Genomic DNA, 15,831 nt, shown 5'->3' with positions numbered 1-15,831 from the left:
GTACATAACAATGTAAAATATCCCAGAGTTTAAATTTCATTTTTCAGGTATTAGAGAAGTATTTGAAAAGTATTTACATGATCACATTTGTTTTAGGAAGATAATTCTAGAAGATGTGAGGTTAAAAATGAAAAATTATTAGAGATCTTTGCATTAGCCTGTGTAACAGATGATACTGACAACTTTTTGGTTCCCTGTCATACAGTTGACTGTTTTTATTCTTCTTACTTACTCTAGGAATTTAAATTTCGGGAAATAGTAAGTGATCTATTTCCTAATACTAGGACTATAACAAAAAAAGTTTTATGCATTCTAAGCTGAGTTTTGGGGGTGCCTGGATGGCTCAGTCAGTTAAGTGTTTGCCTTTAGCTCAGGTCATGATCTCAGGGTCCTGGCATCAAGCCCCACATCAGGCTCCCTGCTCAGTGGAGAGTCTGCTTCTCCCTCTCTCTCTCTCTCTCTCTCTCTCTCTCTGACCCTCCACCCCACTTGTGCTCTCTCTCTCTCTGTCTCAAAAAATAAATAAATAAATAAACTGGGATTTGAGCACTTAATTTCTCTTGTTCAGGCTTCACAAGTGACTCTTGGGCAAACTCTTAAGTTCTTTTGAGTTTGTCTTTTTATGTGTAAAAATTAAGATGATGGTATCTATCTCACAGACTATTCTCGATTATTGAAATAATAATATTTTAAGTCTAGACACATAGCAAACACTGACAGTTGGTATTAGTTTCCTTTACCCCTTTTATTTTCCCATTTAAGGTTTCCTAAAATGGTTCTATTGGGGTCGGATGGGATTATGTGGCAAAACAACTTCCAAAAGTTTGAATCCTTTTTACCCCCCAAGATTTTATTTATTTATTTGACAGAGAGCGAGCATGCACGCACATACAGGCAGGGAGAGCTGCAGGCAGAGGGAAGGGGAGAGGGAGAAGTAGACTCCCTGCCCAGTGGAGAGCCTGATGTGGAGCTCTATTCCACGCTCAGCTGAAGGCAGGCGCTTAACTGACTGAGCCACCCAGGTGCCCTAAAAAAACACTGAGGGCGGATCATTTCCTTCCTGTCAGGCCTGCATTGCTTTGGTTAATCAGTTTTAGAGGAACGCAAGAGCCCCTGAAATACAATGGGGGGCCTTGCATAATTGTTTAGGCTGTTTCACCTTTTCTCAGACCAGAAATATATTAAAAACAAGGGTTTTATATTTTTTCTGTGGCAATCCTGTGATTAAATTTTGTTCTGTATTAAGTACTAGAGCTTTATAGTACGTATTAATTAGAGATAGGTCTTGTCCCCACTTGAGTATTTTCCATTCTGAAAAAGACTTCTTAGTGTTTATACTTGGATGTCTCACACATATCTCAAATTTTATATGTTCAGTACAACACTCTTGATTTCTTCTTGCCCATGCCACTCCCCTCAAACTTGTTTCCCAGATCTTTTCCATCTTATTAAATGATACTATCTTCCATTCCGTTATTCATGCTGGAAACCTGAGAGTTAGTTATCCTTGCTGCTGCTTTTCTCCAACTTCCTCATGTAATCTAATTCTATTGGTTCTCCTTAGAAAATACTTACTCCTCCCCATATCCATGTTCACCACCAAATCACTGTCATTTCTTGATTAGATGGCTCTAGTAGTCTCTTAACTCCTACTTTTGTTTCCCTTTCATTTTTCCCACAGCAGTAGAATGATCTTTAAGTTTTAGTCTGATCATCGCTGTATTCTCAGTGCCCCAGATAGTACCTGATATATGTAGTAGGCATTTAGTAAATTTGTTGAATAGCACTCTTTTACTTAAAATTCCTCACTGGCTCCTTTTTGCCTACTTCAGTAATATCTCTTACAGCTCTTTTTCTTTGTTGACAGATACTTTTTTTGATACTGCATATTGATTTCAAATCTCATTGAACTTTATTACACCAAGTATTCTAAAATACGGATGGAGCTCTAATTTATAGAATGCGAATACATTGTTGGAGTACTAACCCTGTAGCTGGCTTGCATGCTCTCAAAAAAAGGCATGTAAGTACCAAAGGACAGAAGTCTGTGGTACTTGTGATGTCAGGAGATTCATGGCTGCTACCTGGGACTGGACTTGTAGGATGCCCAAACTGTCTGTACTTTGAACTATATATTGAGCTTCTTGGGTAACTGCTATACAGATGACTCCAACAACTCCAAGAGTCGCTTTACCTTGATAGGTACTGGCATTCTCTGTGCTTTGCAAGGGAATATTTCCATGGCTGTGATCACCTCATTTATGGGGGAGCAATTTCTCATTTGTGGGAATCATGAGGTACTCTGCATACATATCTACTTGTTACACCTTCCAAGGGGCTTGGACAAGGTTATTTTTTGGCAAAAGTGACTAACTCAAGGGTGAAAATGATGGAGTCAGTGTCTTTTTTTTTTTTTTTTAAAGATTTAATTTATTTATTTGACAGACAGAGATTGCAAGTAGGTAGAGAGGCAGGCAGAGAGAGAGAGGTGGGGGAAGCAGGCTCCCTGCTAAGCAGAGAGCCCGATGCGGGGCTCGATCCCAAGACCTTGGGATCATGACCCGAGCTGAAGGCAGAGGCTTAACCCACTGAGCCACCCAGGTGCCCCTGGAGTCAGAATCTTAATTAAGATACATTTTGTAGGAAGCTCTTGCTAATATGAGATATATGAGATGCTAAAAATAATCCTAGTTTGTAACTCTCTTCCTCTGGTGGCTTTCCAGCATGCTTAGAATAAAATCCAAATTCCTTATCTGGGCCTACAAAGTTAAATGTGATCTCACCTCATTTACCATACTTCCCTCTTTGCTATATTTTCCTCAGATATGCCAGGGTTTGTTTTTTTTTTTTTTTTGCTTCTCTCTAGGATGCTCTTCCCACTTCTCATGGCTAATTCCCTGTATTTAGATGTTTGCTCAAAATGCTTCCTCAGAGGCCTTCCTTACTACCAGGTCATATTCTGCCATAGGAGCCTGTTTTTCAGCATACAGACTTCCTCTAACTAGGATATTATCTCCCTGAGAGCCAGAGGCTTTTCTGTATTGTAAACGGCTCTATTTATAGTTAGAGCAATATCTGGTACATGGTAAGCATTCAAATATTTGTTAACCAGGTTTGTTGCTGTACTTTCCAATTGACATTAGAGTTCTGAGACTGTCGATACCGACATTGGAGGTATATTAATAGTAATTTAGATGCATTATATGGGGGAAGGACTGTGTTTATTTACCAGGTTGGGAGGAAATACAAAGGTCATAACTGAATGAAATTAGTAAATATTTTAGAGCAAAACTGCCTCTCTGAGTAAAAGTAATAATGTTCTGTGTAACCTTTATGAAATTAAGTTGACTCGAAGGACAAACTAACATCTTGAATATTTAAATATTTTCCCTTTTCTTTTGCCCAGTCATTTCAGCAAAACTTAAAGAAAATAAAAAGAATTGGTTTGGACCAAGTCCTTATGTGGAAGTCACAGTAGATGGACAGTCAAAGAAGACAGAAAAATGCAACAATACGAACAGTCCCAAATGGAAGCAACCCCTTACAGTGTAGGTTTGAAAGTATTTTCTATAGTATATTTAGTTTAGTAGGTGAACAGAAATGAAGCTTTAAAAATTTCTCACTTGTTTTCTTTGCTCCTCCTCCTCTTTCATTTTTTTTTCTTTCTCCCCTGTTCCTAGGATTCCTTTCTTTAGTCCCCTTTTGTTTCTCTTTAGATATTTCTTTCTCCAGTCTCTCCTTTATCTTCTGTAGGTTAGTTGATGATGGTATCATTACTTCTGCTGAACAGTATCTGGAGAGCCCATGGTCATGGACCTAGAAAGATTCTTACCAGCTCCTTCCTCAATTTAGAGCTATGAGTAGCTCATTTAATTCTCATTTATTTATTTATTTATTTATTTGAGGGAGTGAGAAAGAGAGAACTCGCATGAGGGGGTAAGGAGGTAGGCGGGGGCGGTCCAGGTGGGCAGAGGGAGAGGGAGACCAGACTCCCTGCTGAAGAGGGAGCCTGAGGCAGGGCTGGATCCCAGCACCCTGGAATCATGTCCTGAGCTGAAGGCAGACGCTTAATCGACTGAGCCACCCAGGTGTCTCACTCACTTTATTTTTTAGTTTAATTTTTAAAAATAGTTTTCTTTTGTGTTTTTAATTACAGTGCCCACACAGAACCTACATGGGGGTTTTCTTCCTTTAAAAAAATTACAAACTTTATTCTATAACTGTTTTTATGCTTTACATAGTATGGTTATCTCTCTAGCTGTATATATAGAGATCTAACATACATTATATATAGTTATATAATATTCCTTAATAAGAATGGACTATCATTTATTTTACTAGTTCTCTGTTACCACTTGGTTTCTAGTGATGTGTTATTACACAGCATCGCAGTATACATCATGTGCCTGTGTCTGTAATTTGGTGCTGTTATCTGTAGAATGAATTCACGGAAGTAGCAGATAGCTCAGTTTTTAACACTTACTGACAGAGCCTCACATGTTGGTATTGAATACTCACTGAAGAGAATTACAGATTAATTTTAATGTTTTTACTAAAATGGAAGAAAATGTGATTGAACAACAAATGGACTTCAAAAGAATAATAGCATATTTAGTTTGGGTACCAACTATATTAAAATGTAGTTCAAAATATAATTGGTTGTTACCACATCAAATACACAGAAATTGTTTCTTATTACCTAACATTTGGAATTCTTGCATTTTTTTCCCTTAGAGAAGTAAACCAGTGACTAAAGAAAAGTTTTATTTCTAAACGGTGAGATAAGATATATGAAACTATATGCTCTTCACACAGTACACACTTATATGTATAGTATTTATTCCTAATAAATTACAAAACAAATTGAATATACCTAAATTGTTCTTTAACTTTTGGATTTCTAGGGTATCTTTTTTTTTTTTTCTTTTCAGCATGACAGAATTCATTGTTTATGCACCACATCCAGTGCTCCATGCAATATGTGCCCTCCATAATATCTTGATATACTTTATGATGATTTTGAGCAAATGAATGAAATTTAAGAAGTGTCATTTTGATGGTTCTTATTTGTATTTATTTCAACAAAGTTTCCTAGACTTTGTTTTTAATTAATGATCTGTTAGAGATTATCTCTAAATTTTAAATTATGTGAGTAAAATTTTTTTTAAAGCAAATAAAATCTATTAAATTTCACAGCCTCCATAACGACTAGAGATGTTCAGCAGTATTGACTGAATATTCATCTAGTTTCTCTAAGCTGCTGGCTGTGTTCACTAGATGTGCACTTTGAGGCTCTTAAACTGATGATGTGAATTCTTTAGTGGTTTAAAAGTTAAGAGAAAACAAACTCTCCCTGTAGCCCCTTAAGGTAGTGCTCTTGTTGAGCCCATATGTTTGGGGAAAAACATAGCTCAAGTTCTGAATTTTTAAGTTGCAACAGATTGGTCTGCAATTTTAACATGGCTTCCATTGTAGACATTGTTTCTAGAATTGAAATAATTTAGGTCAGACCATCTTTGACAGTATACTTTATCCTCTCTCAAATTAAAGTAAAAGTAATCATTTATTTTATTCTGTCCCCACTATGATTTCCCAGATGACTAATGGAGGAATGTTTTCTTGATATGTTCTTCTGAATGTAATATCTGAGAATTTTATTTTTTAATTTTTAATTTCTAATTTTTTTTCAAGATTTTATTTATTTATCTGACAGGGAGACAGCAACAGCAGGAATACAAGCAGGGGGAGTGGGAGAGGGAAAGCAGGCCTGCCGCCAAGCAGGGAGCCTGATGCAGGGCTCCATCCCAGGAACCGGGATCATGACCTGAGCTGAAGGCAGTTGCTTAACAACTGAGCCACCCAAGCACCCCCATCTGAGAATTTCAAAGAGAAGACTATGTTGTCCTTCCTCATCCCACAAAAGAAGAGGCAGTGTTAAGATGAGAATTTTTTAGTTTGTTTAAACTGTTAAAATGGTGGTGGAAATATGATGGGGGGAATAGGCATAGGTAGACTTCTGAGAAAGTGTTTATTTGTCCCCCCAGGTTTGATCACCTTTTAGAAGGACTGAGTCACCCAGGTGTTCCCAGATAGTATTCTTTTTTTTTTTTTTTTTAAAGATTTTATGCATCGATTTGACAGAGATCACAAGTAGGCAGAGAGGGAGGGGGAAGCAGGCTCCCTGCTGAGCAGAAAGCCGGGTTCGGGGCTCTATCTCAGGGCCCTGAGATCATGACCTGAGCCAAAGGCAGAGGTTCAACCCACTGAGCCACCCAGGTGCCTCCTTCTCCCCTCCCAGGTAGTATTCTATATTGGCATTTGACAAGGTGCAAGTGAGTCTATATTTGACAGTTATCACGGGCACTTTGCTTCTAACAGTGTGAAATTTAAGGTATCTAACATAATCCTCAAATCATGTAGTTGACCGAAGAACTTTTTTGTTTCTTTTTTTTCTCAAGACTGAGGAAGTTTTCAATACAAAATTTAATGCCAGACTTTGTTAAATTAACAGCCTGCCATTGACTAGCTAGCTAGCTGTGCAATGTTGGGTAATTTGCTTAACTTCTCTGAATGGCTGTTTCTATATCTGAAGATGGGGTGGTAATTCCGATCTCTTGGAGTTGCTGTGAGGATTAAATGATATAACCTCAAGCTTATCACTACCTGACCTAAAATAGGGATTTAATTTATAAATTAACTTTTTTATACTGTTGAAATAAAACGAGATTTCTAACAGTTTGTAGCATGATAGGCAGTTTTACTTTTATTGATGATGCATGAAGTTGCCCCTGTAGTTCAACTACAAGTGAAAATGACGATATGAGCATGTAGCATTCAGGCGTTTTCCATTAGGTTATAGAAAATGGGCAATATTGGTTGTACAGTAAACTTTTAAGGTCTACAGTTAAAATATTTTAGACATTAAAATTTAATTGCAATTTATTTAGGATCCATTGTGATTATTTTAATGAAAACACTATGTATTTTTTACCTTTCTTTGCTTTTAGTATCGTCACCCCTGTGAGTAAATTACATTTTCGTGTATGGAGTCATCAGACACTGAAATCTGATGTTTTGTTGGGAACTGCTGCATTAGATATCTTTGAAACCTTAAAGTCCAACAACATGAAACGTATGTATGTAAAAGTAACAGAAATTGTGCTAGGCTATTTGTTTTTCTATATGAAATTCACGTGTAAAAGATACAGAATGACTATGTTCACTGTTTGTTTTTAAGCTTACTTGGTTATAATATTAATAAGGAGAAGAACCTTGAACTATTTACTTAAAGCATTCAAGGTGCCTCGTTAGCGCAGTAGGTAGCGCGTCAGTCTCATATTTACTTAAAGCATTCTGAATAACCTTGGTTTAGCCATTCATTTTTGACCCAGTATTTTTCATAAATTTAATAAATAGGTACTTACTAAAATATTACATACTCAATTATGGAAAACTAAAAAATACAGAGCAGAAATGAAGGAAAAATGTAACCCCATTTCAGAGACAAATATGGTTAATATTTTGGCAGATTTTCTTTTCAAATACTTTGAAAATTTACTAATTTTAGATGGCTGTGGTTTTATTTGTGTGTGTATATATAAAATATAGATATAATAAACTTGAAACATGTTTGTTTTTATTAGTATCATGATTTTAAAACGTAGATATTTTTCTTCCCCCTTGACTATCTAAAACAAACTTCCTAAATCTCATTTAAGAGATATAATCCATTTTTTTTTTAAGTTGGTTCCACACCCAGCGTGGAGCCCATCACAGGGCTTGAACTCATGACCCTGAGTGTTAAGACCTTAGCTGAGATCAAGAGTTGAAAGCTTCACCAACTGAGCAACTCAGGTGCTCTGAGACACAATCCATTCTTAAGTTACATGTTTTCACTCAATAAAATTCAGGCATGTGTTGCTGAATAATCCTGCTGACTTATTTTATGCAAGGATGGAATGAATATAACAGATGATTGAGCCAGTTAGTATTTTACATTATGGATAATAAGCATTAGCAAATTTTGTTCTGTTTTTTAAATGTTTTGTGTCAAAAGGCCTGAAACCTCAGTGAAATATACTAAAAACAATTTATAAACACATAAATATCAAGTTTTTCTGACGTTCTTTTTAACAGTTAAGATGACTTAAAGAAAAAGTGATCATTTTGTTCTGTAATTATATTCTTTTACAGTTGAGGAAGTAGTTGTGACTTTACAGCTTGTAGGTGACAAAGAGCCGACAGAGACAATAGGAGACTTGTCAGTTTGTCTTGATGGGCTGCAGTTAGATTCTGAAGTTGTTACCAATGGTGAAACTACATGTTCAGAAAGTAAGTAATCACTTTTTGTATAGGCTTTTTAATGATTCTTAACATTAACCACCAAAGAATGCTGATGTAATTAGTGCTGTTCTTTTTCACCTTAAGGAAATTATTTCCTTTTTAAAAGGAGACATTGATTATTTTAAACATTTTCCTTTTATTGTGTTGTTTTCTGTGAATAAAACATTTTTCTGTAAGTTGAAAAGCTAACCACAGATAAGTTGAATCACAGTTGACTGTGTAATGAGTTGATTTATAAAGTATTTATTTTATAGGCCAGTAATCACAGTTAATATGACTTATGATGCTACATCTTCTCCAGTGCCAGTGGCCGACATAATTTGCCTGCAGCAATATCTGGTTGAGGATAAATTTGACGCAAAATCCCGTTTAGTGCTTAGTAATCCTACTTAGTACTGTACCAGACTGCCAATACAAGCTGAAGTCCATTTGCCATTCCTATGCCATTTTCTGTAGGCTACATTTATAAAGCTGTCTTTGTGTTACAATAATAACAAAATCAATTCATTATATGTATGCCATTATATCTTACAAATTATGATATACTAGTTTTTGTTAAAGGGAATAAGAAACATGAAACAACAGTAATTGAAGGAAGTTTGGCACCTGAATTAGTGCCTATATAGCTAGCATGCTTAATAAAACTACTGCTTAGTGGATTCCTTCTAGATACTCAGGTGAAACTTAGAGGCCCCAAGACAAAGAGAAGATTAATGGTTTTCTTGATTAGTCTGACAAAGTTTTTGTTTATTTATTAGGAACTATACTATGAAACATTTTGCAGTTGTCAGGTGTTACTATTCTTCCGTTTCTGCTTTGGAAAACTTCCTACTTTTTTAACTTGTGAAAAACAATTTTTTTTTAAAGATTTTATTTATTCATTTGAGACAGAGATACAGAGGGAGAGAGCATGAGCAGGGGGATGGGGCAGAGGGAGAAGGAGAAGCAGACTCCCCACTGAGCAGGGAGCCCGATATGGGGCTCAATCCCAAGATCCCAGGACCATGACCCAAGCCAAAGGCAGATGCTTAACCATCTAAGCCACCCAGGCCCCCCAACTTATGACCTTTTTTAATAGCAGGACCTTCAAGATAGTCTCAGTGTATCTTCCAGATTGGTTCTTTGAGGTTAATGAGGGTGGAGAGAAATTTCTGAAATGATCATACTGTACTGCTTCAGAGTTGACAAGTTCATTTTAATTGACTGCCATTCACAGGAGCTCTGAATAGTCAAATTTTTCTATAGATTAGAATTCTGGAAGATAATATACAACTTAAATTTCATTGTTAAATTGCTCTAAACTCAGTATTTATAGTTTCCCAAGTTTTTTACCCCCTACAAGTTGAAACTATTATTAATGCAGAATATTTAATAATTAACAAAGCATATTAGTCTTCATATTTCAGAGTAGAACCTAAACTGCATATTTATACTTACTTTAATGTTTATTGCCCACGGAAGTGAACATTTCTATGTCACCAGTTTTCCACTCAGCTAGGAAAATAATTGACAGAATTTTAACCTGATACTTAGAAAGAGGTTTTTAACTGGAAAATCACAGTGGTTGCGAAATAAAATAGCTGCCAGTTTTTGAATGCTTGCTGTGTGCCATGTTGGTGTGTTTACATATATACTTATTTAACCATCATAGCTTTGTAAGGCATAACCTATATTTTGCTTATAAGGAAAGTGAGGTTCTGATAATTTAAATAGTAAGTCCAACATCTTACCAGCTAGTGTGGTGCAGAGTCAAGACTGAAACACAAATATTTATTGATGTTTCCTATTCTTTCCAATTGGTTTCACACTTAAAAACCTAGAAATTTTGAATCACATCATGAATTGTAAGCAAACAAACAAAATCCAGTTCCTTTCACAAGCATGTGTGGTGGAAACTACACTTGTATTGTTCTTTGGTTCCATTTCTGTAACTTTAACTGCAAGCTAGAAATGAAAATTAGAGTTTAGTACTAAAATTGAATTTCTAGTACCTGCAGTTGTTTGGTTGGATGAGAACTGGGGGATGAGGGAGATTGCTTTTGTATCCCAGTAATTTTCTACTATTAAAGGTTTTTAGATTTTTTTTCCCTGAGGATGTTATTCAGAAGTTTTGTTTTTGTTTTTTAAGAAAGATTTTATTTTTAAGTACTGTCTACACCCAACTTGGGACTTGAACTTACAACCCTGAGATCAGGAGTAACATGCTGTACTGACTGAGCCAGCCAGGAGCCTCAGTTAGAAGTTTTTTGGGTTTTGTTTTGTTTTTTATTTTTTTTTTTATTTTTTTTTTTAAAGATTTTATTTATTTATTTGACAGAGAGAGATCACAAGTAGCCAGAGAGGCAGGCAGAGAGAGAGAGAGGGAAGCAGGCTCCCTGCTGAGCAGAGAGCCCGATGCGGGGCTCGATCCCAGGACCCTGAGATCATGACCTGAGCCGAAGGCAGCGGCTTAACCCACTGAGCCACCCAGGTGCCCCTGTTTTGTTTTTTAAAGATTTTATTTATTTGACACAGAGAGAGAGAGATCACAAGTTAGAGAGGCAGGCAGAGAGAGAAGGGGAAGCAGGCTCCCTGCTGAGCAGAAAAGCCAATGCGGGGCTCAATCCCAGGACCTTGAGATCATGACCTCAGCTGAAGGCAGAGGCTTAACCCAGTGAGCCACCCAGGTGCCCCTAGAAGTTTTTTTGTGGAAGAACACGTAGGGCGGTTCCTTAAAGAAATTTGTTCTTGTAGATGTAAATATTTTTGGTTAAGTTTTAAATAATACTTATGAAAAGAAATCACTGTCTGAATTTTAGTATTAAAAGTCACCAAATAATAGCTTGCTGTATATTTAAATGTACTGTGAAAGTTGGTTTTCCTGATGGGACAGTATTATCTCTTTGGGTACCTAGAAATTTTTGGTCATTGTTCTTGGTGGATAAATTTTCTTTCTTTTTTTTTTAGTTTTTCAGATTTTTTTTTAATATTTTATTTATTTATTTGACAGGCAGAGATCACAAGTAGGCAGAGAGGCAGGCAGAGAGAGAGGAGCAAACAGACTCCTCGCTGAGCAGACAGCCCGATGCAGGGCTCGATCCCAGGACCCTGGGATCATGACCTGAGCTGAAGGCAGAGGCTTTAACCCACCGAGCCACCCAGGGACCCTTGGTTTTTCAGATTTTTTTTAAAGATTTATTTTTATTTGGCAGGGAGAGGGGCAGAGGGAGAGAGAGTCTCAAGCAGATTCCACACCAACCCTAGAGCCCCATCTCTCAACCCTGAGATCACAATCTAAGCCAAAACCAAGAGTCAGATACTTAACCAACTATGCCACCCAGGCACCCCTGGTGGATAAATATTCTAAAAATGGCAATTACATAAGTAGACCTTTTTCAAGTGAAGCAAAATTTTCTCAGCATGTTTGTTTTTTCTTTCCACTTATCTTCAAGCTGTATTTGAAAACTAGAGAGCCTTCTATCCCCACTCCAGCTTCCTACCCCCTGCACTGGCTCAGAGAACAATTTTAATATGCAAATGAGTGTTAGTTGTAGTTGTCACATTTTCTTTGATAGTCTTTCTTATTTCTCTGGTTTAGAAAATAATTTCATAATTTGCTCTGGTGTTTTCCTCTACCTAAGTACAGCGTTAATAGGCTTTTATGAATCTCTGGGAAGAGTCCTTTAGTTAGATAGACTTACTGTTTTAGCACTCAGTTCTAAATTAACAAATTGAGTGTAGGCAGTTGTTAATATCTGCAAGTACTTCTTCCCATTCATCTATTTTTACCTCTTGGGCTGCTGGTGGTGGTAGATTATTAATTTAACACCTGTCTTCCCAGATATACCATTGAAAAGTATTACTGTCAAAGACATTATTTTTCCTAAAGACAAAAATCTATTTTAGTTATAAATTCATGATTATAAAATGGGAGCATACTTTTGTAAAGATCTTTATTCTTTACCATGTGTATTCTTGATATATATAAAATTATTTTAGGGATAAGTTTTTCAGCACATGAGACCTTTGGTTCTTATTGTGTGTGTTCCATTCCATTTTGACTTTATCTTACTTTCTTGCATTAGACTCTAGTTTTTGTGGTCCCTTTTAATTTTAATGTAAATAGCCATTTTTGTGTGAATATGTAATGTTTTCTTGCTTAAATTTTTTGCTTTACCAAATATTATTTGAAATTAGTAGATCTCAGTAAGGTCTGGGCACCAACTAATTATTTTATGGAGGGAAACTTATTTGACTTGACTTTTTCTGTATATGCTCAGAATATGAACGAGCTTGCCCTCCTCAAGAAACTAGGAAAACTCTCCACTAGTTCTATTTTAAAATCCAAGTATTGAAACCACTGAAGAGGGTAATAAAGAGCTAAATCTTAGTGTTCTCCCAATCTCCCCTGTGTCTCATTAGTTGAACCCAATGCAAGGTAGAGCCTAAGAAGCCAATTAGTGATTAATGTATGTCCTACAGGTTACACCTGTCGGGCACAGAGCAGGAAGAGAAGGCTGGAGAGTGATGTTCACCCCTATTCTTCCCTTGCTTTTTTTTTCTTCTTCTTCTTCTTTTTTTTTTTTAAATATACAGCCAGAGTAGTTTTGAGAAAACATAAGAAAGACCTTGTCAGATGCCTGCCCCAGTGATTTTCTATAGCACCTTAGAAGTCGTTAAAGCCTATGTGGTCTGACATCCAAAGCTCTTCTACTTTGATGGCTTCATCTCTTACTTACTCTTTTATGCAATTTTCTTGAGTGACAGTACTCTCCTTGTGGTTTCTTGAACACTCCAGGAACATGCCTGCTTTAGGGCCATTACAGTTTTCTTCTGTTGGCTTGAGCTCCCTTCCTTCAGTATTCCGTGTGATTCACTTCAGGATTTACTTGGATGTCACCCTCTCTGCAAGGTCGTTCCTGGCCATCTGTCTAATGTTTCGACAGCCCTCTCATCAAATCCTGACTGACTTTTCTCCATAGAAAAATTCTATTTTCTGTCCTATTTTTGCCGTCTATTATATTTTACATTATATGTAGTTTTAATATATTTAGTTTAACGTGAGTTCCCTGAGGATAGGGGTTGTTTTTTTCTGTTTTCCTGATGTTTTCCCAGTTTCTAGATCAGGGTTGACACAAGAAGATGCTTGATAAATATTGTTTATCAAATGAATAAAACCAAAAAAGGATATCATCCTTTTCCTAAGTTTTTTCCTATAATAAAATATTTGAAATCCTGAAAAACAAACAAAAAATCCAAGTATTAAGGCTATAATATGATCATTGTTGGTTTAGAGTAAGATTTTGCTGTATTTTTCATCCTTTTTTAAAATTTACAAAACACTGACTTACATTCTCATATACAGCATATATATAAAACATATCTCATTTTATAACATGTTTTCTTTTATTTATTATATATAATATATAAAGCAGCATAATAGAATTACGCACACATGAACTACTCTACAACTTAGAAATTAGAACATTAATAACATCATGGCATCCACCTGTGTATTTTCCTCCCTATAGCATTCCTTGTCTTTCCCCTATAGGTAATCACTACTCTGAATTTTGAATTTATTATTTCCTTGCTTAAAATTTTTTTAAGATTTTTTAAATTATTTTTAAGTGATCTAAGGCAGCCAGATGCTCCTAAAAAATTTTTAATACATATGCATATCCCTAAACAGTGTGTTACTTGCCCTTTTTCTTGAGCTCTGTGAATATAGATTTTGCCTTTTAAGATTTATCCATATTACTGTTTCTGTAACTTATTTTCATTGCTGTATGATAATCTGTTAGGTGAATATACCACAATTTATCCATTTTTATGTCAAAAGACATTTGGTTTCTTTCTAGTTTTTTGCCATTATGGATAGTCATAGATTGAATATTTCTGCATTTATACATTTATATGTCTCTTGGTACACAGGTTGAAGAGTCTGTGTAGGATGTATACTTAGGTACATATTGTTGGTACATATTGATATGTGCATTTTCAGATTTATAGCATTTATTGTTTTTCCAAATATGGCCCTTTTTTGTTGTGATTCTTTTAATTGAGGTGAAATTTATACAACATACAATTAACCTTATAAAGTAATGCAATTCAGTGGCATTTATTGTATTCATAATTAGTATCCACCACCTCTAATTTCAAAACTTTGTCATTACCCCAGAAAAATAAACCATTGTCCATTCTATAATCACTCCTCATCTCCCCCCTGCCTCCCACCCCAGCCACCTGGTAAACACTAATCGCTTTCTGTCTCTGTGGATTTGCCTATTCTGGGTATATTAGAAAGAAGAAATTATATAGTGTGTGACCTTTTATGTCTGGATTCTTAGCATATTGTTTTTGAGGTTTATCAAGTTGAAGCATGTATCAGTACTCCCTTTTTTGTGGCTGAATAATATTCCATTGTATGTATATGCCAGTTTGTTTATCCTTTTCATCTACTGGTGGACATGTGACTTGTTTTTCCACCTTTGCCTATTAATGAGTCGTAAATAATGATGCTATAAACATTTGTGTGCAAGTTTCTTTCTGCATATGTTTTCATTTCTCTTGGGTACATTCCTAGGAATGGAATTGCTGGTGCTTGTTTGATAGTTTATTGTTTCTTCCTTGTTAATTTTCTTTTGATAAAGTTTTTTTTATGTTCTCCATTTGAAAATTCTAATAGATGTATATATAAAAAGAAAATTCCAGTATCAGAAATCTTTGGAGATATGTTTTTATGTCTCTCCTTCCTTGAGGCTTGTTTTCTTACATGTTTGCTACTCTTTGATTGCCAGTTTATTTTTTATTATAGTCTTTGGGAATCTTAGGGGCCTAAATTGGGGATTAATTGCCCCAGAGAAAATTTCTTTTGCTTCTGGTAGTCCCAGGGTGTGCTACATACCTGGGAACACTTCAGCTCCTTTACAGGATCCTAGACCTTTGTTTCTGAGCCATCTCAGAGCTGATAATAGCCATCAGGATAACCTTTTTTTTCCCCTCATATTTGCTTACTGCACTCTGTTCCTGCTCTAGTATCAGTTCACTTGTTTGTTTGGCTTTTAAGATTGGTAGGCACCCAGGAAATAGAACAGTGTGTTAAATAGCTTCATCTACCAGCTAGTTATTTTGTGGCAGGAAAGCCCTTTTGGGTAGCTCACTGAATAGAAGAGATCTTTGTAGATGTTCTTCCAAAGTGTCCTGTGGGTAATATGTGTGCATTTAGAAAAACGATCATTTTTTGTTGAGGAAATTTGGAGTAGGAATGCTTTAAAAGAACAATACATTTGTAAAATGCAAACTTTAAGTATGGTCATTGTTTCCTTCTTGGACATTCATTGTATAAGTATCAGATATTTTGTGCCTTTTAAAAAAACTATGTTCTGGAAACACAAGATTAGGTCTATTTAATTTATGCCATACAGTTCATAGTTATGTCTTCTCCTCTGTATTGAAGTGAAATAAAAGATCGAACAAAATGGCCCTTGTCTATATTTACTGATGAAA

At 35.8% G+C, this 15,831-nt stretch overlaps 1 protein-coding gene across 3 annotated transcripts in view; it reads left to right on the top strand.

Annotated features, from left to right (window-relative positions):
* ITCH (itchy E3 ubiquitin protein ligase) overlaps positions 1-15,831 on the top strand; it is a 130,578-nt gene that overhangs the window by 50,039 nt on the left and 64,708 nt on the right. For all 3 annotated transcript variants that reach the window (XM_080812829.1, XM_080812830.1, XM_080812831.1), the window contains 3 exons: positions 3,407-3,548; positions 7,008-7,132; positions 8,194-8,331. In XM_080812829.1, coding sequence (XP_080668955.1) covers positions 3,407-3,548; positions 7,008-7,132; positions 8,194-8,331 — 405 coding nt within the window. The remainder of the gene's footprint in view (positions 1-3,406; positions 3,549-7,007; positions 7,133-8,193; positions 8,332-15,831) is intronic.

Source organism: Martes martes (assembly GCF_963455335.1).
Source record: "Martes martes genome assembly, chromosome: 9".
NCBI classification, from domain to species: domain Eukaryota; kingdom Metazoa; phylum Chordata; class Mammalia; order Carnivora; family Mustelidae; genus Martes; species Martes martes.
The sequence above is the reverse complement of the archived record's forward strand: the minus strand, read 5'-3'. Positions and strand labels throughout refer to the sequence as shown.